Here is a 27977-nt window from a genome sequence, read left to right on the forward strand (position 1 = left end):
ACATCTGTTCTTTGAGGAACAGCACAGAGAGGAAGGAGATGAAAAGAGCACATCTAAACCTGCTGATGTGTTTAGAAAAGACCTGGAGCATACCAAGGAAATGCAGTATTCCATATGGAAATGAGGATGAAGAAAGGTACATAGACAAAAATATGAAACAGTAGATGTGCTGGACCAGCAAAAAGAGATTTAAATTACATGGATGCTGCAAAGGAGCCATAAGTGTGTCACACAAAAGATACATTTGTAATATAGTGTTTAAACAGAGTTTCAGAAAAAAAAAAAAAAAAAAAAAAATCCACTCCTTTTCTTTTAGCTGAGATCCCGAGGCATTTTTTTCAATTACTGAGCACAAGCATTAATGCTTGAGGACAAAAAATACTTGTTTTATTGATTTCCCCAAGGTTGTAGTGAATCTGGTGTCACACTCCACTAAAATCTCCAGTAAAATCAATGGACAAGGCGATCCTCCTTAACACAATGCGGGACCAAAGCTTAGAACTAATGGCCGTATCTTCTACCCACGCCTCACAGAAAGATTCCCATGCTACACTAAGATTTTTCACTGTGTTTAAAACAGTTGCCTGATGTCTTGGCTAAACACCACGGCGCTTAGTCACACAATTCTTCTGCATCCAAAGACGGGCAACCATCATCAGCAAAACACGAGAAGCATTTGGCGTTCAGATGGGAGCTGTCAAAGCGTTTCCGGATTTCATGGCAAGGGGCTGGGATCTTGGGCAGGTACAATTAACCTCCAGAGGCGGACTTGCGGACAAAAAAAAAAAAAAAAAAAAAAAAAAAAAAAAAAAAAAAAAAAAATCTTCGGATTCGGGCAAAAACCCCAGACCAACTTCCCCTTCAGAAAAAAGCCAGTCGCACCCGGCTCCGAGGGTGTGTACTGCAGGGAGATGAGCCCCGCCCGGCCCCGCCGCTGAGTGGAGCGGGGAGCGCTGCGGGCACCGCCTCTCGCCGGGGCCGGGGCCGGGGCTGGGGCGGGCCCGCGGGGGTGGCAGTGGCTGTGGCAGTGTCGGTGCGGCGGGGCGGCAGCGGCAGCAGCAGCAGCAGCGGCGGCGGCGGCGGCGGGATGTTCAGCTGGCTGGGGAAGCAGGGCGGCGGGCGGGAGCGCGGCGGCGGCGCCGACGTGGTGCAGACGGTGACGGGCGGGCTGCGCGACCTCTACCTCCGCAAGCTGCTGCCGCTGGAGGAGCACTACCGCTTCCATGAGTTCCACTCGCCCGCCCTGGAGGAGGCCGACTTCGAGAACAAGCCCATGGTGCTGCTGGTGGGGCAGTACAGCACCGGCAAGACCACCTTCATCCGGTAGGTGACCCCGGGTCCTCCCCGCTCACCTCCTGCCCTGCGGCAAATCCCTCCCCCGCCCTGGCGGCGCCCCCCGGGCCAGCCCAGCCCGCCCCTGGCTGTCAGGGTGACAGCAGAGCCAGGACAGGTGACAGATGGTCACCCGCGCCCGGCGACCTTCCCCAGACTCTCCGTGCTGTGCCCGGGATGGTGCCGCTCCCAGCCCTGTTACAGGCTCTGCCGCCTGCTTCCTGTTCAGGAATATTGCTCTGTTTCATGTTCTGCTGGGAACGTGTAAACCCCATTGTCTACTTCCTCTTAGTTCTTTGAATCTCGAAGTTCTTTCAAAGGAAAACCAGGAGCTTCGTGCTAAAGCGGTATGGCTGTACTGGCCATGAGGGATCATTTAACCTCATCTCCTCCCCTTTCTTTCCCAAAGTATCTTAATGTATAGATCGAATGTGATCATAGAAGAGTGACGGGAGTTTTGGGCGAAAAACTCGTGGTATCTGGAAAGTCTTCCCTTCCATGGGCCTTTATTTTGATCAGTCACATTGAAGAAGCAGTGTCACTACTAAGGCAGCTTAACAGTGTTGTTCCTGTTACAGTGTTTTCTGTCTTTCCTATATTCCTTGTTTCTAAGTTTCTCAGTAAGTCATTTTTAGGAAGCTGAAGCATATGTCAGATATGCTCAGTACTATGAATCTGTACATATTTTGCATATGTTTGAGTTTTCCTCTCATATGCCCCTTCCAAATCAGTCTAAGGTTTTGCCCAGCTCTGCAAAAGACAATAAGAGGCCACTTGGTTCACATTTTGACCTGCTTGTATCTGAAGTTCATTATCGTCCTTCTGTAAAATTTAAAAACATTTATCTTTCAGTCCCAAAGATTACAGGCAGGCTTTCCATAACACTGTTTTCTTCTTACAGTGCAAAATACCCACCTCCTCTGTCCACTGAAGATTAATGTTTGCCTTTAATCACCTGAGAGCTTTTCAGATGTTTGCAGAACTAATCATGTGTCTTTTCAGGTTTTACGACTAGTTAATTGAAAGCTTGAAGCTGAACATGGTTTCTTTACTGTTTATTACTGAATCCCCACGAACACATAAAGAGGTGTTGCTTAGAGGAATATTTTAAAAATAGAAATAGAGCTGTAATTACAAGAAAAGAAACTTAGTTTCAGGATCTCCACAGACAGTCACAATGTGGTGGGGGGGGGAGGGGTTGCTGAGTTGGGTTTTCCCAACATTTCTCTAGGCATACGTATTCATTTTCTTCATTAAAATTACAGTTGCCTTGTTAGTCTGTATATATTTCCAGATAAGTGTTGTTACTTGGCTTATGGACACAGGTAATACAGAGGGAGGCAGAATGGTCCCAAATGTGTGCGTACCAGAATTTGTTTTCCCTGTCAGCAGCTTTGTTCTGTTATTTGCCATTCATAGAAAACTCTGTGTCTCCACTCCTGAAAGAGTTTGCCTTGGTTGATGACACAGGTTCTTGATTTATGGACATTCAGCTATTCTGTCCTTTATAGCTGCCCATATTTGACTGAAGTACAAGTCAATATTGTGCTTATAAACTTTAATATTCCTTGCAGTGCCTTAGGTGTGTTTTTGCTACTGTTGGTTTTTGAGTAACTTGTTATCAGTGTAACAATAAAATACTGAGCAAAAGGGTTGACTGATACTAATGTACAGTCTGAATGAGAAAAGACCTATTCTTTATTACAGCTCCTGTGAGCTTTTTTTTTTAGCATTTGTCAGTGCTGGCTGAAGATGCCTAGACAATTTTGACAGAGATGAAGTTTTCAAAGATGGTTTTTCATGTGTTTTATTGAAATACCAACTTGATGCAAGAGGTTGTCTCTACTGTGATGTGCCCTTCTTTTTACATTCTTACCCCTTTCTGTTGTGCACATTTTAGGTACCTTGCAGAGCAGTTTAATCTTGTACAAGGTATTGGAGAAGACAGGAATTGACTGTAGAGCCCAAATCTGTAGCAGAATATCTTTTATTGCTTCTGAAGGATCTCACTATGATCAACACTCATTACACAGTGTTCTTTCTCTGTAGCATAGATAATAATTAGCCGAATCAACATGAAAAAATGTTCCATTGAAGATAGGCAGCAACTTAGACTATAGTGTCACAGTGACCGTTACTCAAAATCCAATTTAGAGGAGAAAAAGAAGGAGAAAAAAAATTCTTGTATGCTGTGTGCAAGACTTAGAAGAAGACGTGGGAAAATATTGTAGTGTCCAGGTCAGCCAGAAATAAATTTTCCCTCTGGTGGGCTGAATCTCCCATGGAAAAATGTCATACCCTCTCAAGATTGTTATGATCCTATACTTGTTGTAGATGATTTTTCTTAGAATGATGTAGCGCTATGGGGGATTTATTCCTCCAAACATTTTATTAAGTAAACATTATTTTAATTCCTAAATAAATAATTAAAAACTGCTTAAAATAATTGAAACTGCTTTTTGTTCACATTTCTTGACTTTGTAGGAGGGCATATTAGGTCTACCCATTGGGTTTAGGTGTAAACATAACAATTCTGTTTAGCTGTCAAATATTCATTTGGGATTTACTTTGAGACATTATCGTGAGAACTTCACATTTTCATACCTCTGACACATTCATATCCACCCAGTTCCTTCCACTAAATCTTATGGAAAACACTCATGTACCAGTGACTAAGTGTCCCTGGGGATTAAGATATGCAAACAAACACTTCCAGGTTTCTAACAGCTCCTATGTTTTTTCACTCAATGCTGTTTATCCGCTTTGGCACTTGGAACAATGCAGTGAAGCCAGTCAGTTTTGCTGTCTAAGGTGTAGTGTGGTGATAGTTTTATTCACATATTTGACAATGCTGACAATTCAAACAAATACATCCAAATGTTAATGCTTATCCAATTGTGTTTAACAGAGTGGGAGTATGGTGAGAGCCAGTTGTTATCTTATATGCAAGCTGCTTGGCCTTGCAGCTTCTGTAATTTTCTCAATTTCTCATGCCTGTTTTAGAAAAAAAAGTGGGAAAAGGAGGGACAGGAGAGGAGACTTAAAAAAGATAGGAGGTAGTCAATGCAAATAGGTAGTTTCTTTCATTCTGTTTTAAAAGTGTAGGAGACTGATTTTTTTTTTTTTAAAGAACTTATCAACATGAGACAAACCAGAAGTAAATTCCTCAGATTGTCAGACTGTGCTTTTACTTTGCTCACAGGTATTACTCAGACATTAAAAATGGTAAATTTTCTTCTATTTAACTCATCCAGAGCTGACTTTTTGTGAAAGCATCCTTTTGTATGCATGATGTCTGGAGTCTGCAAGTAGTGTGTGATCACTTGTGCAGCTGCATCCATTTCTTTGGTGGTGAAGTGGGAGGAAGGTTCCTCTTAATTTCTTTGGGTGAAAGCTGTAACTTCTTCACTAGCTCTACATGAAAGATTTGAGTTATTTAGAGCAGAATTCTTACACTAAAACAAATATCTGCAAGTTTTGCTGTGTTAAAAAAAAGAAGTGGAATAACTTGGTGCAGTAAGTAGTATGGAGGTGAGCAGCCCTATAAAGGAGCCATGAGTTTATCTCCCAATCCATCACAGGGTGTCCCTGTTCAGTGCTGCTCTGTCCAGCTCACTTGCTTTTGTGCATTAGTGTGGCCTAGCTAATGGATTTAAACTTCAGATGATAATGAGTATATTCAACTGTGAGTAATCTTTTCTATCTCTGGAACTTTGTGAACTAGTTTCCCATAGTCTGGCTATACATCTTGCAAAGGAACATAGATGAATGTTTATTGGCAGAGCTGAAAGGTTATAGTCCAGGTAAAAACAAAGAGAGAAGAATCAACAGGATGTCTGTTGTTTGATCTAGACTGTCTTTAGGGCATTGGTTATTTTTAAGCATTCTTCCTGTAAGCCTTCTTGAACTCCTTCTCTGCTGAAAATTCCTTAGAAGAGCATGTAGCTGTAGATGCTGAAAATCCAGGTATTTTCCTGTGCTAATTTCCTGCAGAAACATTGGCAGCTTTTCACTTTACAGGAGACTGCTCTTCCCTTTTGTGTGGGTAAGTAAAACTGTTCTTTCACACTGAGGAGTGTGGTACAGGGTGTTGTGGCTTAGTCCACCCCACAACTCCAGGTTGCAACCAAGCACCACACAGCCACTCACACCCTGCACAGCGAGATGGGGGAGAAAATCAGAATGGTAAAAGCAAGAAAACTCATGGCTTGAGATAAAGACAGTTTAGTAGGTACAATAAAAGCATCACAGGCAAGCAAAGCAAGGAATTAATTCAGTAATTTTCCTGGGCAGGCAGATGTTCTGATATTCCCAGGAAAGCAGGGCTCTATCATACATAACAGTGACTTGTGAAGAGAAAATGCTATCATTCCAAGTGTCTCCTTCTTCCTTCTTTCCCTAGCTTTGTATGCTCAGCACGATGCCATATGGTACAGGACTTCCCTTGGGTCGGTTGGGATCAGCTGTCCCAGCTGTGTCCCCTCTTAACTCTTTGTTCTCTGGTCAGGGTGAGAAGCAGAAAAGGCTATTAAGTGCTGCTCAGCAGTAGTGAAGACATCCCTGTATTATCAACACAGATCCAAAACACAGCCGCATAGTAACTATTGTTCCAGCCAAACCCATCACACTTGAGCACAGCCAGTGCTCAAGAACAGGTTTATTTTAGTCTCTACTAACTCTTGATGTGCAATTGTAGCCAATCTTAATGGAAAATACCTGTGCTGCAAAGTGATTCCTATGTCTGCTGAATAGTTGTACCATGCAGAGCATTGTGACGGTTGGGTGGGGCTTGGTATTTGGAAGGAGGTCTTCCCTTCCTGGGTTGTTATCGCTATAAAAACCTGTTTTTTAAAGCTGCCTTTATGACATTAACTTGGGAGTATAATTGCAGTTCAGTAGCATTTATTCTGGAAAATAAATTATGGAAAAAAATTATTATGGAAATAGTAATTTCTATAAACAGCTAATCTAAATTTGCACTGTTAAGTTCAGAGCATCAAAAAGAGATGTTGGAAATCATGAAAGGTACTCTGTACTTGTAACTCTTTACACATGCAACAAATTCATGAGCAGGCCATGAAATTACTTTTACAGGCATCTAAAAAATGGTCACCACTGAATTTCCATAATCATGATAATTTATGAGTTTACAAGGATGGCAATTATCCTGCTAGCCTGGAGGTGTCTGCTCCTGCATTTAAATCCCACCATGTAGTTTTCCTTGACCTGGGATGTGGGAGTTCACTCCTGTGCATTTGATTCAGTGTATGTTCTTTATGTTTATTGCTCTTGGAGCATCTTCTTGTATATGTTGTCTGTCACCTTATGAGTTGCTACCTCTGTTAGCAGAAGTCTGAGAATGACAATTTGTGTCAACAGAGGAGCTTATTTAACAAGTCTCTTGGAGACCCTTTCTCTTTTAAAAGAATGACAATGAGGAAAAGTAGTGTTGGAAATAGAACATTTTATCATGGCAAGTTAAAAACCTAAAATAAGGAGACAAAAGTATAATTGATATTTCAAAACCAAAACCATGGATAACTCCAATCTGAAAAATTTTAGTGGCTTCTGTGAGTTTTCCTTGGTGTCCTGTTTTAGAGAACTCTGGTTTGCAGTGATATTTTGAGAAGAGGTGGGAACACACCTTTGGTGTTTCACGTGTTCTGCTGTTTGCCACAACACTTGAAAACCCTGGATTTCCATGAGGGGTTCAACTGGTGAGCAATTAAAGGTGTTTTGTCTTAATTTCATTTAGATCATTTCATGATCTGATTTGTACAGTGAGGAATCTGCTGCCTTTTACAAAGCTGTGTGGGCAGAGAGGTTTGAGTGGTCTTTCATTTGCTTTTGGAGAGTGGTCAGTTTTATTTCCCTGTTACTGTGTATTAGGTACAGCTTATTCTAGAGATAAAATAGATTGACTTTGGCATGTTCTGGCATAATTGTTCTTATGTTCCTCCTTTCTCACAAGTTTTAGTATTGGCATTTTTGCAGTTTCTTTTTTTGGAAGCCGAAAGCTACAGGAAATCTCATGTAAATAACTGTTCCATGCTCCCTGATCATGGATTGAGCTAATTGGAGCCAGTTTGCTAAGGCTAGTGGAAAACAGTCTTTGAAATATGTAACATATATTTAGTTCCTTAAATTCATCTTCTGTGCACTGATCTATAAAGTTTGTGAATGCTTGGGTACTTTATTTGAAGACTGAGATTGTTCAGCAAGTATAGATACCATGTTAAATGGTGGGGTTTTTTGCAGCAAAAGCAGCCAGCAAGTCCTCTCAAATCAGTATTGATTTAGGAAATTATAGCAGAATAGGCATAGCACTGTTGGATTAAGTCCAGAATAAACCTTCATTAAAAGGCAGTTTTAATATAAATTTAACAAAACTAGTACAGTCATTGTATGCAGGACCACAACCTGTGCCTGAAGAATTCTCATGTAAATCCAGTTTTGGTTATGTAAATAGTTAAATTGCATTTGGTTAAAATTGTGTTGGTTTGTGGTTTTTTTAAGAATTGCAAGGTGACATTGAAAACACTTGCTTTTGGTCTTGAGCGCCAAGATGGTGCTGTTGTGACTGAGAACAATAACACTCATGCTTTAAAGTTAAGCAGTGTTGTCTGTGTCTCTATGAAGGATGGCAGTTGTCACAGAGTGTGTGCTAGAGGGAGGTTTGCTCAAAGGGCTTGGGGCTGCTTTTACTTCGCACTTGCAGTCCATGAAGGGATGCAGACAGGGTTTTTATGTAAATAGATGCTCTGGTTCCATTAGGTTTTAATACTTAAATACACAATTCATTTCAGACTCTGTTGTCTGGAAAGTCAAGGCTTGGCCCTCTGAGTATGTGCTGTCTGTGTCTTCTGTCAGTGGAACTACTTAAAGGGAGGTGCAAGATGATTTCTAGTGGTACAGCACTACCTGTACTTTACTGTTAGGCCTAAATTTCTGCAGATCTGACTTAGCAATTAATTTTTGATGTGCAGGTGAAAAGACAAAAAAATTCTTCACTCCCAAACAGATTTTATTGTCTCATAATGGTTCACTTTGCCTCTGGTAGCATGAGTTAAAGTTAGTAAGATCAAACCAAGTTGATTAAAGGGTTAGATCTGTCAGCCAGCTGAATCTGCTTACATGCAGCTTCAAACCGTTCCCTTTTTGTACCAGCAGCACTGACATAGGCTTGAAAACACTCAGAAAAGCAGCCATGTGTTGTAGTGTAACATACAGCACTCAGATCTTTGGTAGAAGCATCCACTTAAATGGTTGAGGTGCTGCAGTTGAGGGAGTGCTTTCTATGCTGTCTTTGTAAACTTTATCCTTTTATCTAGATATTGTGCAAAACTAATTCAGTTCTCTTCCTCCTTCCCCAGTTAACAGAAATAATAAAATGCAGGTAAATGTAGTCTTATAGAACATGCATATTCTTGGAAATTTCCAAGTAAATTGTGGGTATCTGCTTTTGCCATGGATCCCAATCATTCATTCTTTTGAAATATTTAAGTATAAATATAGCTATTGTGTGTAAATACATTTATGTATTCTCCACCTCCAGATACCTGCTCGAGCAAGACTTCCCAGGCATGCGGATTGGTCCAGAGCCCACCACAGATTCCTTTATTGCTGTAATGTATGGAGAAACAGAGGGAAATGTTCCTGGAAATGCCCTTGTTGTTGATCCTAAGAAGCCATTCCGGAAACTCGGCCGCTTTGGAAATGCGTTCCTGAACAGGTGAGATCATCTCGTTTTCTCTCGTCTGATGATTACATTTAAATTTTGGCATGTTCTGTTTTGAACAGCATGGAATAAATATTCAGATATAAGCAGGAGTGGTGGCAGTTCAGGTGAATTAAGTTTTAAAAAAGTAGTACTAGGTAAGGTGGCATTATGATAGATATTCAGTTATCTGAATAGAAAATAGTTGTTAAAACCAGTTCACAGAAAGCTGTAGAAATGATCCACTGGGTGACTTGTTTGTGAAGTATGACACCAGGTAGAGCTCAGGATAAGTTTATGCAAAAAATTCTACTCAATCAAACTGATAGGTTAGTACTAAGTAACCTATTAAAAACTACCATTCAAAAAAAAGGAAACAAATATTTTCCCTTTGGCGCTGTCTTGCTTCTTTCCACTGATTTCACTGGATATCTTGGGATAGCTATTTAAAATTGTGAATTGCTGGCATATGTGAAAAGACCTACAAGAACAGAAAAGATTCAAATGTGCCCCATGGATAAAGTAAGAACTCAAGCTGCTAAGTGTTTATTATCAACTACCTGGGTGTTCAGGTAGTTCCATAGATCAGGGAGATAATGTTAGCTTCTGCTGAGTATTTATAAAAAGGAAAGAATTGTTCAGGGGCTGTGAATATTTTGATAGTAAACTTAAGTGGCCTGCTAAATATTTCCAGTTGAAAGTTAGTTACTAATATCTCCATTCTTATTGTCTGAGCAATCACCTTGTTTTCTTCCTGTATTTGATGGTAACTTGACATGGAGGCCTCACTTTGGAAGCCAATTAATCTAAATTGGTTCTTTTTAACAATAAACTTTCCTGTTTTGCTGATAAATACTGGCATGCGTGTTAAAAGTTCATCATGTACAGTTTTATCTATTGCTGTGCTTACTCAAAGAAGAAAGTTTATAGCTGCTTACAGTTGGCTTGGCTATCGCTTTGCAGAGATAAGAATGTGTGCTGTGGGAAGCTGTAGTTAAGTCCCATTTTAAACAATAATTTTGAGATGATTGCCTAAATTCTGTCTTCCAGATCACTGTTCTGTTTCTCCCTTTCCCCACCTTTGTGTTCTCTCTACAAAAATTAATATACTTATAATACAAATTGTATAAAATGTATTTTGCATAATATTCAAATATTTGCACAGGACATTTAATAATGATATGTATTTGTTTGGATGAGTGGCAATGTAATTTTTTGCCTAAATCATCTAACTGGTTGTGTCAAGTTCCAGCTGTTAGGCAAGATCATTGGCTAGCTAAAAAGGTGTACTTTCAAAGTAACTGACTAAAGTATCCCAGTTCTTTTGGTGACTGTGATGTTGTTATATTGAAGTGCTGTGAGCACCCTTATCTTCACCAACAGTCACACTTACGTGTTAGTTATTCAGTGGAAATCTAGGAGCTTATCTTTCCTAGCATTTTCCAAAACTTACCAACTCCTTTCTCTTTATGACTTCACTTAGATGAAATTATCTGAGGCTTCAGTAACTTTGAGTTCCTACCAGGTTACCTGTAATCATAGTGCATATTTTATTTGCTCCCTCCACCCTTTTATTTTTTAAAGGTTTCCCACTCCTGGTGTTTTGTTTTATGGAGGAACTTAAGGCTATGAACACTTAGACTATGAAGTTGAGTGCCCTTTTCATCCAAGTGTAACAATCCAAATGGCAGGAAACAGGGACTGAGGTAATGGAAAAAATGAAACAAACAAGAACATGGTATCACAATCAAGGCTTGTACTTAGTAATTAGCTGCATTAATTTATTGATGTTACCTTGGTTTTGTCTTTTTCCATTACCCCTTCTAATTGTCCCCTGTATCTCACTGCTTGTGGGAGGTGTTCTTCTATTAATCTCTTCCTTATCCTGTATACTTTTAAGAAAAGTTGGGGAGGAAATGGAAGGAGAACCTAGTGTGCCCTTGAATGCTGGTGAGGGAAGAATACTGCCTTATACCAGTAAAGCATGGAAATAAATCAATGCTGCTGAGAAGAAATGCATGGTCCTGGTCTATTTTGATGTGTCATCAGATATTGCAGTCATCTCATTCATACAACTGTTTTTGCAACACTTTTTCTTTAAGTCTGTCTGGTAGAGAGTATGTAGTTCTGTTTTTTATGATCCAGCACTTACATGACCTGCATGAAGTGGTATGTTAAGAAATAAGTCTCAGTGAAAAGAGATACTCAAATACAACTATCATTACAGTTTTAAGTTGTCTAGAATATTAATTTGAGGCAAGATTTTTAACCCATCTTTATCTTATGGACATATTCTAAAAGCTAACGGGCAGTTAATTCTGAGTTCATGCTTCTATTTCCTATGTGTTTACCATGTACTTTTCTCCTCCCATTGCCACTAATGACTGCTGTAAAGATGGCAGTGCTTGCATTTCTAAGGCCTGTAATTCTCTATTTTGTCGCTTGGTCTTTCCCAGCTGTCCCTGTTTGGGTGATGCCTGAGTTAAGACACTGCTGTATTGTTCAGCTGGCATAATGGTGCCTTTCTTCCCATAAGATAGGTCTAGAAACATCTCGGTGATACTGAACAAGCACTGGGCTTTCTAAGGTTGGATGAGAGTGATAAGAAAAAATACACATGAAAAGTCAGTCTTCACACTTCCAGATTTATTAAAGCTGCTTCATGCTGTACATACTAGTGATGTATGTATTTTTGTAATAGTTCACATGATTAAATGTATTTTCTTTGTCTCTTATGCACATCCACTGTGCTTCCACGTCATGTGTTTGCTTTGACATAAAAAAGCCTTTAGGTTTTGGCAAGTTCAGATAATGTGATTTTCTCAAATAGAGCCTCACTGCTTTCTCAAAAATATTTCTTAAGTTAGTATAAAATTAGCCCTAGTGGAAGAGTTTGCTTCAGATATGAGGTATTTTCTATACCTGGTGTCCCACTAAAACGAACAATATGTTTTACATTATGCTTACATACCCTCAGGTTCTATCAGACATGGATGGCTGCTGTTTCCTTATGCTCTTTTGGGTTTCAAGGAGAGGCACAGGTGATGCTGCCATTTCTGTTTCATCCAAGAAGGCACACTATGTGCTTTTGTTAAAGGCTCATTGCTATAAGGTCTCTTGCAGAACAAGGTGAAGTAAGGTATTAGGACTTCTGCCCAATTTCCTTTGAATGATTTGTACAGTATAAAATAGCATCTAGATTTTGATATAGTTTACATTTTGTATCTGATATTTGACTGGCTGAACTCTACCTAACTCAGATCATCCAAGGCCTTAAAGGTCCTGCTTGACCTTGGCACAGCTCCGATTTCCTGTCTGTGATGTCCTATTTTTTGAGGCAGTGTGCTTTGTGAAGCCATAGGTTGACATAGGGGAGCCCCGTCTTGGAGCCTGAGACTGCAGCTTAACCCTGTGTGGGGCAGCCTCACAGGAGGAGAGTGGGTAACTCCTTGTGCTCCTTAGTGTCTTCAGCTGCTCCCTGATAAGAAGATTAAGCTCTTATGCAAATCTCTTAAAGGCAGGTTGTGATGAAGGGCAGTGAAGTTCTTCAGTCACTAACTATCCCAGAAACATCATTGTAGCTTGCACGTAACACACCAAGTGTTCTGCAGGGCTCTCAGAGTCCTTGTGAATTATTTATTCTTCCGTAATACCACCACTGAATTTGCCTCCCGTTGCTGAGGCAGGAGGTTATTGTTTAGAGCATGCTGTGTGTAATTTGAACTCTTGCTTCTGGCAGTGTGATAGTTTTGGCTGGGTTTGTGGGAGAAATACTGGTGTTTTTCACTGGCGCCCCAGCTGAGGAGAGTGGTGGGTTAGGGAGTAGGGATCACTCAAACACTGCTAAATCATGCGAGAGGGAAATGTGGCAGGTACTGGAACATAAACATATTATCACTATGGCTTTCTGCTTGCTCCTCTTTTCAGCCTTTGAGTTTGGGCATAAGCTGGAGTACATGAAGGATTTTCTCTTGTGTGTACTAATTTTGGTCCTAGCAAAATGGTGGTTTCATGGTTCTTTTTAATGTTGCATTTAAAGCCCAAGTTGTCAGCTCTAGCAAAATTTGAAGTCTTATCAGCACTTAGATGTACAGTTTTACAAGGTTTCCCTGTTTTTTTCTTTTTTGAGAAGCTCTCTTAATGATTTTTTCTTAAACATGTATGGTTGTGAAACATAGCGGTTTGCCAGGATTCAGAAACTTTTTTGAACCTCACTTGAGTCTTACTAAAATCAGATGTATAATGAGGAGCTCTCAAGTGACAGTCTGTGAGCTACAGCTATTGTTAATGGGTTTTTTCCCTGCTTTCCTTCAGGTTCATGTGTTCTCAGCTACCAAATGAGGTCCTGAAGAGCATCAGTATCATTGACAGCCCTGGCATTCTCTCCGGAGAGAAGCAGCGCATCAGCAGAGGTCAGTTGCAGAGCTTTATAGTAACCAAGCTCACTAAATTTTTTCTGCTCGACTGGACAAATCAGCAGCCTGATCTTTGGGGAGCCTTGGGATTTTTAGTGGTACTGTGTGGTGGTCTGTCCCACACTTCCATACTGCAAGCCCTGTACAGCCCATGCTTAAGGCTGTATGTCAGCTTTGGAATTTTTTCTCTTGAAAGCTGGTGGGGGTTGGTATTTTGTCATCCTGCTGCTATGGCTGCAAATGGCTACAGTTGCATGGTCATTTGACTAATTAGTGCTTTGTCACTCCTGAGAAAAAGCCTTGTTTTCATCATTTTAATTGCATTCCATGTAGTAATAATGACTCTTATATACTATTGAAGTTCATGAATGAAGAAATATTTCATAATAGCTGTAGGTTAGTCATGTCTGAAAAATTCGAGGGTGGGCCTATAAATAAGGTGGGGTTTTTGTGGGCATAGTTGCTAGAGCTGCTTCTTAAGGTTGCCTAGTCATGCCATAATATAATACAGTCAAAAGAGGAAGTGAAATGGTAGAAGGAGAGAGAGCAAATGAGAATATTTTTAGTAATATGAAAATTCTGCAGAGAACTGAGCAATGTTTATCAAGCTGTTTTAAACATTAGCCTCTCTTGAGAAACTATTTAAACAGAACAGTATAATGTAAACAACTTTCTTCCTTGCATTCTTCAGCTGCATTAAAGTGCATGTCATTTTTCTGTGGAGTTGTAAATGGTAGTGATACAGGGTGTGGCTTATGCTGCCCTCTGTTTTCAGACATTTGCTTAAGAAATGGAAACTTGTGTTTCATGGCTCTGTCAGAGGATATAAACAATTCTTTAACATATCACACCTGAGATTTTTTTGAGGAAATCCTGGTACCAGCACAATATATGGCAGCTATGCAACAATAGTTTTGTCTTTATAATAAACTGACAGAATAAGGGACTGTCTTCTTAGGACAGTAATCTAAATTATGCTTACCTAATAAACTAGTCTACCAGATGCTTCTGGATTCTTTGTTCAGTGATGTTTTGTCCTCTTTATTACTCATAGTCTTGTAAAGCATTCATCATGGGGAGAGTGCTGGACTTTCCTTTATGTGATGTGTTGGTGAAACAGTAGAGATGAACAGCATGAGAACTCTGCAGGCAAAGGCTTGAATGTTGTGAAACCAGAAATAAAACAAATACTGCATGTTGGAACTCTTTCTTAGACAGAAAAAATTTGAGTGTATAACTAACAATTTTTAGTCCTGAAAAAGTCTTCTCATAAAATGTCCACAAAATATTTATATTCCCACTTACACAATCTGATAAAATCAGTGGTGGTCTCCTTCTCCATTGCGGATTTCAGCTCCCTTTTTCCTCCTCAAGTTTAAACTAGGTGCATTTGCCCCTTCTTTGCTCGTTAAATCGAGAGAAAATTGTGTTTGGCAGCATTCATGTCTATTGCCACTTTTGTAATAATATAGAAGGGAGCATGAAATAAGCAGAAAACTAGAGTATCATACTAACATGCCACTAAAAAAGTGAGCAATTGTGTAACCAAATCCAACACCATGAGGTAATGCTGTGGAAGACTCAGACTTACAAGTGCAGGACAGAGTTGTGTTTCACTCCAGATTATGTTTCTCTGGTAGTCCTGTGTTACCTGAAGGACCATGAATCTTCCCTACCATCTAGAATTGTTCCTGTGATTTAACAAAACATGGCTCTTTTCCCCTTACTGCTCAGAAACTCCTTGTCTTGATGGTATGTGCTTTATCAATTGTTGCAACCTAGCTGGCCTGCCCTTTGATATGATGGACTTTCACCTAATTTGATGTAGCTCAGTGATTATCTCAAACTCTCACCTGTTTCACAGGCTTTAACTTGATTAGATTGCATTTCATGCTTTTTTTTCCCATGTGTTAAAGATTGTCTTGAATGGGTCCCTTGTCATAGTTCTTTTATCAAAGTGTAGTTCTCCTGTATGCCACATTAGGTTTAATCATGTTTAAAGTGTGGTTGTACCAAATATGAGGTTTTGGGAATTGGTTTTAGAGCACTGTTCTCTCAGTGTCTCAGGCTTTGAGGGCAGGTTAAATAAAGGTTTCATATACTTAGGCATCAGCATACAAGAAGTTATCTACAAGTGCCTAGGCATTTATTGCATGCACATATTCCACATTATCATGATTAGAAATCACTACACTCAACCTTGGCTGAAATACTGCATAGGCAGATACATTTCCTGTAAATGGCTTTTGGGCTGCTTATGCAGTTTGCATATAGGTGGTTTTGTGGAGCACAAACTTGACTTGTCCTGTGATGCTGCACATAGCAAGGTTTGTCTGACCTGCTTCCTGAAGGAGTCAGTCTGATTTAAACGTATTTATGCTCTAACTCTAATTTAGTATGTTTTGAAGTTTGAGTTGCTTTGATGACTTTCTAAATTATTGTGTGCAAATGTAAGCAGGAGTGCACAAGATGTTTTCTGCTATCCCTGAATGTGTCTCTTTCAGAGAGGGTTCTGCTTTCTAGAAGTTTAGCTTGTGTGTAACATTTATAAGCTGCAGCTTTTCTTATTTAAAATGTTTGATGGAAGTTTGAAATGTTCAATGGAACACTACAGGGCCTCAGTGTAGGACCTTGTCTCTTTGCTGTTGCTGGGTTTTTCCCATCTCACTAGCTACTGTTTTAACTATTTTTCTATGAATGAATGTAACATCTGTATAATACTAAAATTTGACAGGTATTACTAGGAGTAAGTTGAAGCCTTCTGAGACGAAGAGAGAACTCAAATATTAACTTTAATTTTAACATGCAAGAAAACAGTAAAGGAACTATGTAAAATTAGAGGACATGCACTATTTCCCAGCATGCTCTATTTTTAACTCTGGAAAGCATCCAGGTCACAGATGAAGGAGCTGATTTCTTGAAGGGTCAGAAATATACACAGAAAGCACCATTCAAAGATGTCTCAAGACACACCTTTCCCACTCCTGTTGTCGGCAAGAGGATGTGCCAGAAGCTTCCTGCCTGTCAGTTCAGGGGCAGTGTAAGTGGCTGCAGGAGAATGTGCAGATGTCTGCCAGCATTGTCCCCTGGTCAGACAATGCCTGTCCCTGTGCTGCTTCTGCAGCATCAGTGGTGATGTTCACGCCCTTGCAGACAGAAATGTCTGTGTGGTCTGCAAGATTTGAAAAGCAAAATGAGTGTTTGGCGGGACGTAGGGAGGAACCTCTTTTGGGAAGAGAGGGGGTGTTTCGTTCATGATTGAGTGATGTGAAGGCAAGTGTTTCAAAAAGTACTGGGAAAGAGTTCAGGGGAAAATACATACTGTTTTTTTTAAAAAAGCAAAAAGCTCCCAGTACATACTTTGCTGTTCCTTACTCATACTAGATGAGTCACATTCATGCCAAACCCAAAGCTACATCACCAGTGGTGACTCTGTGGATTAGATGTGTCACTTCTGAATAAGGCATTCCTGAATCCTCTTTGTTGTGTAGATTAGGTAGAAGCTGAACCTGTAAAAGCATTTAAATGAGTGCTATGAATAGGCTTTCCTTTAGAACGTGATAAAGCTTGTTTCAGGTGATCAGAAAGGTCACTGCTCATGTTCTGTAACCTGCCGTGTCCTCAAAGCCATCAGCAATACAGTCACTGCTTGTAAATTGTACTTTTTAGTCTGCTGTGGCAAAAATAACAGCAAGTGTTCAATGTAAGGAGAGACGAGTATGAAAAGGGTTTTAAAATCCAAATACTTCTGGTTGCTGACTTGCACTAGGAATGCTGCACTTGCACCATTTTCCTTGTTAATTCAGATAAGCAGTGCTACCAAAGTGACCAGTATTGGCAGCAATGAAGAGAGATTGTGATCAGAGCCCCACAGTCCGGTTTACTTGGGTGTTGTGCTAGAACCAGATTCCTGGGAAGAGGCAAATGTGGGTGTGAGACAGAAAAAAAGGGCAGTGATAAAAACAAAAGGTGATAATAGTGAGACTGGTCCAAGGAAATGCAAGACACAGCTGTCCTGACTTTGCTGTCTGCAGATACTGTCCTCCTGAGTAATAAATTTCCGTTTTGCCCCCAGGTAGAGGCTGTTATCCTCTTGTTCTCTATCCCCAGCCCTACCTTCTCCAAGACTCACTTTTTCTGAATGGTAAGACTGTAACAGTGTGTTCTTCCTTCAGGCTATGACTTCTGCCAAGTCCTCCAGTGGTTTGCTGAGAGAGTTGACCGAATCATCCTCCTTTTTGATGCCCATAAGCTGGATATATCTGATGAGTTTTCAGAGGCCATTAAGTCGTTCCGGGGCCAGGATGACAAGATTCGAGTGGTGCTTAACAAGGCTGACCAGGTGGACACGCAGCAGCTGATGAGGGTCTACGGTGCACTCATGTGGTCCCTGGGCAAGGTGATCGACACGCCAGAGGTGCTGCGGGTCTACATTGGCTCCTTCTGGGCCCATCCTCTGCGAAACACGGACAATCGGAGACTCTTTGAGGCCGAGGCACAGGATCTCTTCAAGGATATCCAGAGTCTCCCGCAGAAGGCTGCTGTGAGGAAACTCAATGATCTCATCAAAAGGGCAAGACTTGCAAAGGTAAGAAAAGAGAAGAAAACAAAATCGAATGAACAGTCTCTGATGTTCTTAGTGTGTCCTTTCTTAACCTTCCCAATTTTTCTCTTGCTGTAAACTGTGTCTTTTTAGTACAGTTTTTAATCTTGGATTGAATTGTCACTTTTTCTCTCACCTGGGGAGAAAGCTATTGGTAGCAGACAGGAATTCCAATCTCCTGTGCAGTTACAAAACAAAATGCATTTTCCTTGGAACACATTTTAATGTGTACTTCTAATCAAAAATTAAGAGGACTTGCAATTCCACTGGTATAGGAATAGTTGTTTGGGAGTGTGTACCACTTCCTGTGTTGGCTTATTTAACTTTCTGAATATGAAGACAGACCTTTGGGGTTTTTTCGGTGGGGTTATTTTTTGGGGCTGGAGGGGGGCTGTTTGTTCGGGGATATTTTTGTGGCCTGAGTTTTAGGGTATCCTGTAGAAGTCACTTGTTTGAAAATTTCATTTAAAATCACAATGATGTTGTGTTAAAAGTTGCTCTAATCCCAGAGCAACCTCAGATCCAGTCTGTTTTTTAAATGTTGGCAGCATTTTGTTCTCATTTGTTACAATCATTTTGGAGTTGAATGAGTGTCAGTCAAATAATTTTTAGATATTTTTATGAAATGTAAAATAAAAATGGATAAAGGTAAATACAGAATGCAGTGCTCTTAAGGATATGTTAGACAGTCACAGAAGGGGAATAAACTGTTTATCTGCAGGAAAACAGCGATGTAATCCAGTGTCATTTTTCTGCCTACCAAACTGCTCTCATAGTACTGACAGTGAAAAATTGCTTTTTACAGCATTGAGTACAGGGTTTCTTTTACCCTATTTCTGTGCTACCTTCTTCTTAATGTTTTCTAAAGCATTTACAGTTATTAGAAACAAAGGAAATTCTTAACATGCCGCCAAATTTGGGCATTAGGCGCTTTTTTTTTTTTCCTTAGGTCCTGTGACTCACTAGCCCATTTTGAAGTTGGGGACTGTTCTTATCTACAAGAAACACATGTGCATACTGTCAGACCTTAGGCCATGTAGAATACACATGTGAAGCTGTTAGTGCTTATGAATTGTAAACATACTCTTCTGCATTTGATAGAAATGCTATTTTAGACATAAGATCCATAGAATTGCTTACAATTGTTTACAAATGCTCTAAAAAATACCCTTATTGAATCCATTCTGTGTTTCTGGAGAAATGGTTATATCTATACTCTTAGAAAATTTCATGGGTTTATGCTTCTTTATGCTGGAAGTTTTTTCTCCTCTGTAGAAATGTAAATTTATTTGCCATTAAAATGCATACACTTTTTAGATATAAGGAAGTGTTGTTGTGTGAAAATTGTCAACTTAAGATGTGCGCATAAAAACTGGCTACATCATTTTTCTTGTAAAAGCAAATATTTTTTTGTGTTTCCTCCTAAACAAGTAAGGAAATGAATTGGAGAGCAATTGCCATGTGCAGATTGTGTAAGGTTTGTGTAGAATGCTATAATACACATTTTGTCATGGTTTGGTAGGTATTAATTTTTATACTTACACAACACTGAAAAAATCACTTGTTTTACTGATGCTTTTTAATGGTCATTTGTCTTCTCCCAGTCTTCAAAATTTCACCTGTTTATTGCTCAATAGTTTGATAGACATACCTAATTTTTAACTCTTTTTTTTTGTATGTGTGTGAAAATTGTAAGTAACTACTGTTTCATGGACAGCTACATTCTTCTTAAATGAACAAGGAGCTGAGTTGTGTAAAGGCATCCTGTTGCAGATGGTCATTTATCTGCCATGGTCCTGGCCAGGTCAGAGCTTAGGAGAGCAGTTTGGTAGCCATGCATTAGTTCTAAGAGAAGGCTCTGCCCTGGTGCCTTCCCTCTTGTGTGCAGAATGAGTATCAATGTCCACACAATGAGCTGGATAGGTGAACTCACCTCAGTTAGGAAGTGCAACCACTGTTTCTGTTCTGCACCTGATCACTTGCTCTGTGGCCAGGCAGATCCTTTTCATGAAGAAAGGTGGTGGGAGAGTGGCAAGGGGGAAGAGACAAGTGGTTCAGAATAAAGGCTTTAGGAAGGTGGGCAGGATGGACATTTTGATGGCAATGCAAGAATCAATGTGTTTAAAGACATCCTAAATTAATGTCTTTCCTTATAAGCTGGAAAGGCTCTACTTCTCTCCCTAGGGCTTCACAAGGCAGCCATGGCATACTGTTCCTATTGGAACTGGCTGCTCTGTCATCTGCATAGGTGGCTGCATAAATATAGACTACAGGTACTCACTTTTTTGTGAGTAAATAGGTAAGAATGCAATATCACTTCAAATAGAGAGCCCTGCCATTTAGCATACTTGGATTACTGGAGGAATTATCCCATTGATTCACACGATGGCTGGTGAGGCAAATGAGTTACAAATTATACAGATGGACCAGTCTGGCTGGAGCTCTGTGTATAGTGTCTGGACATGGGGTTTGGGGTCTTCCTTTTTCTCTTGCTGTTTGTACTCATAAAATGCATTCTCCTTAAAACAGCAAGTGTGCATCTGTAGTTCTTTGAAATGTGTTTCCTTTCTCTCTGCCCCTCAAAGGAATGCTGAAAGCAGCAAAAGCTAATAATAACTAACTGATAGCTAACTGTTCATGTAAACACTAAGTTCCAGAAACAGAAGTCGATAATATCTTTCCTTAGGGAAACGTATTTCTGTTTCTTTTTATGACCTAAGTGAAGAACACTACTGCCTAGTGTCGGTAAACAGTAGTTTTGATTTCAGTTTTGCTTCTTTTTAGGTTCATGCCTATATCATCAGCTATCTGAAAAAAGAGATGCCCTCTGTATTTGGGAAAGAGAACAAGAAGAAGGAACTGATCAACAAGTTGCCAGAGATCTACATCCAGCTGCAAAGGGAACACCATATCTCAGCAGGGGACTTCCCTGAAGTCAAGAAAATGCAGGTAAAATGGTAGATTACCATTCCACTGAAGTAACTGTTAACTGTGTAGCAGGATTGCCAATTTGGAAAAGGTAAAATAGAGTATCTCAGCTTAGGGTCTTTGGCAGTAGAGCAGTTGAAATGACAGTCATTTGACTGGTATGACATTAGAGTGACTTGGAAGGGATACAGACCAAAAAATAATGGTCATTTGCTTAGAGTGCGTTCACTGATCCAGGACAACGTAAAGAATATAAAAATAAGGAATCTGACCTTCTGTCCTTTTAGTTAATACTTGGTCTCTCCTAACAGAAAGTACTAAAGGCTTTGTGCAAATAAAATGGCAGTGAGCACCCACAGGTTAAGGGGCTTCTTGTTTTGAATCCTAAATTTGTTTATATTTATCATTTTTGTAATGCTATCAAATATTTGTGTAGGTGAAGATATCCTTAGTCATAAGTTCATTTTTACTCTACTCTGCTCCTGTTTTTTCTGCTACTGTTTCCCAGTGAGTAATAAAGGCAGTGTGTTACTTGAAAAGTTCAGCTTAAAACCTCTTGCTTCTGAAAATAGTATTTTGCTTTTTTCCTGTCCTGTTAAGATTGTATTCTGTGAAGGAGAGAGAGAAGTTCTTGGTTTATACTCACAACTAATTTTAAAATACATTTTGTCTCTTCCTCTTTTGGACTTTCTGCAGTCTTTCAACCACCTTTCTTGCCTATTTTTTTTCTGTTCTCTGATTTGAGATGAGCAGCTTAGAAAATATCCTAGGGAAAAACAACTAATGTTGTGTTAGCAGTGATTTCAAGCATCAGTTGGCAATTTTTGTGTCTCAGATCATAGGCTTCTTAAATGGCCTTTGAATTAGAGGATAATTCAGCTTGAAAGAGATCGTGAGCCTGCAGTTTGCTCTGACCATGGGCTAGTCATGAGTGTGATGGAGGATGTTTTCCAGAGATATCATTCTGACAGTATATGTGGTACACTTGCACAGCTAATCATCAGGAGTGATGATTGGCTGATTTTCTATAGGAAGGCACAAGTTTCTTTCATGAATTAAAATATTTAACCTGGGAATCAATTATTGGCATGAGATAGCAAAACATAGATGAAGCACAAGACGTATCTTAGCTAAGTTTTCACAGGCAGGATTGTTGGAAGAGTTTCATGAGGTAGGCTTTGAAGGGGGATTTTGTGGTGAAAGTTGATTCTTTCTTCCCTTGCTGATTTTGTTTGTGATGTAGAATGAGAGATCTGAATATTGTAACAAAATTTGAATGGAATTCTTTCAAACTTAGAGTACATGTCAGTTAAGCCTCAGCAGCAGATGGCAGCAAATATGTGCAGGAGAGATCAGTCACCTCAGTAATGAGCAAAACTGTGAGAAAGCAAAATTCTGTGAAAATGAAATTGTGCCAAAACAGATAGCAAGTTGACCTTTGCTTCCTGAGATTTATTGCACTGCATAAATTTATTCTGATCAGGTGCTGTAAATACGTGATTGCGTATAAATGTCACCTGAACAGAGTTGTTCAGGTTGACTGTTTTTACCCTGTGCTCCAGCTTTCTTGGGTTCATGCCATGATCATTTTGGTACATATAGGAGCAGCTCCTTGAGGTAATAGATGGGATTAGTTAAAGCAATTTAACATCATTTTCCAGAAGGTGGGAAGTGGTGGTGGTAGTGTTTAGATTTTTTTAACCTTTTCCACTGTAACTTTCTCTTCTTGGCAAGCATTTTGCATTTAGAAAAAAAATTAATAATTGCCTAAAGCATTTTTCATTTTCCAATGCTGTGGTGTAAAACATGCTTGGGCTTGTGTTGGAATAGTACATATGACCTAAGTAAACATCTCACTGATGTTAGTAGGAGGAAAACTCCACAAATTCTGCAGGGACCATCTGACTTCATGAGTTCTGGCAGCACTGCTATAAAACACTGCTGCTGTTACCTCAACTCAGCTTTTCTTTATTGGTAAAGGACGCTTCTTCCTGACATAACCACAACCAAGAAGTCTAAACTATAAAATCAGATCAATCCTGCAAACATTTGATTTTATTTTTAACTTAAAACATTTGCATAAGTGCTTAGGACTTGCATGCTTTCTTTGACGTTTGGAAAAAAATCGTCAAATGGAAAGTTGCTGGGTAACATTCATCAGCTGCTGTGTTTTTATCCACTGCACTTTGAAAATTGTATTGTAAATGTAATTTAATAGATAAATTCATAGACTGTTGCAAAATTGTCTTAGTGTGTTTGATCAAATATATTGGTTGCATGGTATATATGTGTCACTTTTGTTTCTCCTTCAAGAGGAGTTTCAGCTATAGAAACAGCTTCAAAGGATACTTTTTAAAATTGAATTGTTACTCGATTATTTTAATTTGAAGCCCATTCTTTAAACTTTTCAATGTATTGGAATTGTTAACTACTGTCACTGTGTCATTTACAGGAGCAGTTGGAGAACTGTGACTTCACTAAATTTCATTCTTTGAAACCAAAGCTAATTGAAACTGTGGATAACATGCTGGCCAACAAAATTGCCTCCCTGATGAACCTAATCAGACAGGAAGAGAGCAACATGCCCACAGAGATGGTACATGGTGGAGCATTTGATGGCACCATGGCAGGACCGTTTGGCCATGGATACGGAGAAGGTGCTAAGGAAGGAGCTGATGAAGAGGAGTGGGTTGTTGCCAAAGATAAACCTGCTTACGATGAGATTTTCTACACTCTGTCACCAATCAACGGCAAAATATCTGGGATTAGTGCAAAGAAGGAGATGGTGACTTCTAAACTACCCAACAGTGTCTTGGGGAAGATCTGGAAACTTGCAGACTGTGATGGTGATGGGATGTTGGATGATGAAGAGTTTGCATTAGCAAAACACCTCATCAAGATTAAACTGGATGGATATGAACTGCCTGGCACGCTACCTTCCCACCTGGTGCCACCATCTCACAGGAAGCCTTTCCAGACAGCAGAATGAACAATACAAGGAGAAGAATGAGGATTTTGAAAATCCCATGGGAAATGTGTTGAAAAAACCAAAATTTGAAGTTAAGCTTAGATCCTAAACCACATTTCACGCACGCTACTGAAGTTATGAGCATGGCAGCAGGGAAATATTCGTGTCTCTGTCCCTGCTGACCTTCACTCAGACATGCTTATCACAAGTGCCTTATAATAGCTCTGTCATAAGGTGAAAATGTTTTTGTAGTCCTGTGTCCATGTCTCGCTGCCGTTACAACCATAAAGCAGAAAAGACCATGCATAAAAGTTGCTGACCTTCACCAAACCTAAATACTTATCAAATGTCTCCAAAACATTCTAAATAGCACACTGAAGCTCAAAATGTTAAATTCACCTGCCTATGCAAGGAATATTTAGATGTTAAAAATGTACTTAAGCCATTGAATGTCAGCATCTCTGTAGTCTAAGAAAAGGCTGATATAAAAGGAATTTTTTTTCTTTTTATTATTTAATTGGAGTTAGAAAAAGATAGAAAAGTGATTTAAAGACTCTTATAAGTGCTCAGATTGTGAGCAAAATTATTTTAAAACTTTAAAGTCTAGCTGGAACTGCAAAATACTAAAATTATTTTCCAATCTGTCATTGTGTATTATCTGAAGAACAGCTTTTTCAGTTCTACACAGCACTATATATTCAGTATTATCATTAGAAGAACTGAGATCTCCTTTGTGTCTTGGATTTATAATTTTCATTGCGGTTTAAGCTTAGCTTCTCTGCAGACAATGAATTTCTGAATGGTTCAAAGTGACAGCAGAATGGTTTCTTAAGCTAAAAGAACCATGTTTGCATTGAAATTAAGCCTCACTTTCTGTTCAGAAAAGGTGTATTGCTCAAAGTCAACCACTTCAGAGCACACCAAGTTGTCTTGGGATGTTTTCATTGGTATTTAATTTCTATTTACAGCTAATTATACAGTTATCACTGTGTATTTTTTAATATATAATATATTTAAGAGAAGTTTTTAACTCTTTTCCCAGCATGTAGCTGACAACCACAAAAGAGAGATGAAGTTCCCATGGTGGCAGATTTGAAGAATGGGGAGGCTAACAGGAACTGTTAAATTGACTATAATAAATTGTAGACTCATTCTTCCAAATATTACTCCTTTATTGAAAACAATCCATGAAAGGAATGGATGCTTAATAAACATTTATTTCCCGCACAATCAAAGTTGGACATACTGTCTGCTAACAACTGATTTTTTTTTTTTCAGTACCTTAAAAGAAGGCAAGTCTTTGGCCCTGTGAACTTTCAGGGAGGGTCAGTTCTTTCCTAAAATCAAATTTGGCAGTCAGTTCTGGTTTATGTGTATGAGCAGGAATTGACTTGTATTCCATTTGTAGTAGGAAAGACTCTACACATCAAAAGTACTGTAGTTTTGAGCACTTTTTTGTTAAGTCTCAGTAAGTGGCAGCAGTAATGCCTTCTGAGACAGAGCAAGCCAAAAAGTGCTTTAACATCCTTGCAATAAGGGTGGGGATGGAAATAGTTTAGATATTGTCTCCCAGTTAAGGTTTTAGTCACACTTCCTTGTACAATTTTGTAGGTGATCTAAGAAAAGCCTCAGCTTCTTTTTTCAGATCATATATTTGTAGGTTGTCAGGTTTAATACTTCACATCTTTCTGGACCTTTCATCCTTCCACATCTGTTCTATTCTGAGGTGCAATTTCCATGAACTTTGTCAGGGCTCTTCCATGGGGAAACGATGCTATTTTAAGTAATGGCAGAACACCACCTTTACCTTGCCAGGTTTCTGGGCCTGTATCAAGGATGTCCTGGCATAGTCAAATTGTTCTGAGGATTTTTTATTTTTTTTTAATCCTTCTGTGTTTTTCCTACCATTCAAGCATACCAACTTTATTTCTGTTAGACCTAAATTAGGAGCCAAATTAACCTTAGTGCATCCCTGTGCACTTTAGTAAAGCTGTGAAACTTGCTGAGTCTACCTGTGTGGCTGTACATCTTCAGAGTAACTATTTTCTATGTAATTTATTTTTGATTGAACAAGAAGTAGTCTATAGACACTACAGGTGTCAAGAAAAAGAAAAAGGCTGCAGAAGTAGTAACGTGTGTTTGTTTGTGGGTAGTGTCTGCAGTCAGTACCACTTTATACACTACTGACCAGCTCAGTACTAGTGACTAGCTTGATCAGGAAAGCCACCAGAAGGAATGCAAGCTTGTGTGTTGTGACTACTATAGTGTAGGCAAAGCTGAGAGATCTGGGAAGCAGCTGACTCTGCCTTACCTCGCTTTGCAGCAGCACAGGGCTCCAGGGGTGGACTCATGCTTGAGTTCCCACCACATGTAGCTTCCAGGGGTGATGCTCCAGACATATTGGAGCCATGTGATCCCATACCATTAGAAATATCCTCCTTCAGTGAGAAGAGCAGGATTGTAGTTTTGTTTTATTTTTCTAGTTTTGTTGGTAGTAAAATGTCTTTTCCTCAGTCTATGTGACAATACGCTAACTTTGTCTTAAGGCAGACAAATTGAAATACATTATTTTGATAAATTAAAATATTTTGCCTATTTTGGGGTAGTAGTATGTTGCTTTGTGTTCCTGTAGAATTTGGAAGATGAATGCATGAAGCATGTATTGGTGTAGAAGTGGATTTTCTCTGGCTGTCTGGAGAAATAGAAGTGTTTCATGGTCAGCATCCTCAGCGACATAAATGTATTTCTAGGTATGTGGTACAGTGAACTAGCATCACACTTAGATGATAGGAATAAAGTACATCTCATGTGAACTTTAAACAGCAGTTTCTTGCACAACTGAACTGAGAGAGTAGATTGCTGTTGCTCAGGGGAGGGATCTCTTCTCACTACGTCCTTGCAGGTCCATGGGCCTCCCCTATTTGCCTTGCTGGCTGTCTGCAAGCCCATTCAGTTAAACCAGCCACACACAACTGTTTGGATAACGTTCTGTGGAGTTAGTGAATCTGTGTGTTAAAAGCATGAGAGGTGAGCAGGATTGCCTTCTCTCAGGATAGTGTGCTCTCAGTAGTTGGTAACAGCAGGGGGCATGAGGTAATCGTTGGTGTTCAGTTTGTTACTAATGTTTACTGAAGAAAGGTGAAGATGTTGGATTGATTGGACATTTTATGCCTAGGATTCTAATACTTTCTGCAGGATCATTCAAAGCTGTCTGTAACTCTTGAGAAATCTGTGCCCACTGATGTAGCCTACTGTCTTAAGCTAAAGTGGAAACTGCTGCTTTTATCTTTTCTCCAACTATTCCACAACACAGTTTTAATTTGCAACCCTAGTTCTATTCCTTCAGAAATAGTGAGTTTTTGTTGTAGGTTGGAGCAGAAAATGTGGGGCTAGAGTTCATAACCACAATACAGGACACTGAGAGACTTAAAAGCTATGACAGCTTGAAATTGGAAAGTTTGCAAAGATTTTTAAGTTCAGGGTGAGGTCCAGGTTGTTAATTGGCTGTGGTATGAATTTGTGTGGAACCTGATCTCAAAGCAGCAGGTATATGGTCCCTGGCTTTCAACATTGTTTGTTGCCAGTGCTTGAAATGCACCCTCTTTTTCTTTCTGTCACTTCCGTCCCTTCACAATGTGCACTCATTTTGGTGGCTCTTTAAATTGTTGGATCTCAAGCAGAGTTTGAAGTGTGTGATTTGATGGATATGTGTAACTTAGCACTGAGAGAATGATTATGAACTTCATTTTCTATTTCACATGCTCACCTTTTCTAATATTTTTATTAAACACTGTTTTCACTTAAACGGCGCTGTGATTTTTGAGGAAAGGCTTGATCTGTGCAGCGTGCTTCAGTTGTCCAACTAGGCAAACAAAGTTGTAAGTTCATTATTGTTGCACTTTCATTACACAGTAAATTCTTTGCAGATACTGTAATATATTTTAATATGCTTTGTAATCATTTTTAGAAAGCACTGATAAAAATTGCTGATTTAATAAACTAATATTGAACTAC

General features: G+C 39.5%; 1 protein-coding gene across 1 annotated transcript; it reads left to right on the forward strand.

Annotated features, from left to right (window-relative positions):
• Positions 1-107: 107 nt before the first annotated feature.
• EHD4 (EH domain containing 4) lies at positions 108-27977 on the forward strand. The gene is made up of 6 exons (XM_083863902.1): positions 108-1323; positions 8888-9064; positions 13364-13461; positions 17640-18052; positions 20852-21016; positions 23448-27977. The coding sequence occupies exons 1-6, from the start codon at positions 1088-1090 to the stop codon at positions 23982-23984; spliced, it is 1626 nt and encodes a 541-aa protein (XP_083720028.1). The 5' UTR covers positions 108-1087; the 3' UTR covers positions 23985-27977.

The sequence above is a fragment of the Zosterops lateralis genome, assembly GCF_965231275.1.
Source record: "Zosterops lateralis genome assembly, chromosome: 6".
Lineage (NCBI taxonomy): Eukaryota > Metazoa > Chordata > Aves > Passeriformes > Zosteropidae > Zosterops > Zosterops lateralis.

Excerpts from the sequence above, each read along its gene's own strand:
- EHD4 (XM_083863902.1), top strand. The coding sequence starts at position 1,088 with ATGTTCAGCTGGCTGGGGAAGCAGGGCGGCGGGCGGGAGCGCGGCGGC. Across the intron at positions 9,065-13,363 it reads GGAAATGCGTTCCTGAACAG|GTTCATGTGTTCTCAGCTAC; the intron begins GTGAGATCATCT and ends GCTTTCCTTCAG. Across the intron at positions 21,017-23,447 it reads CTGAAGTCAAGAAAATGCAG|GAGCAGTTGGAGAACTGTGA; the intron begins GTAAAATGGTAG and ends TGTCATTTACAG.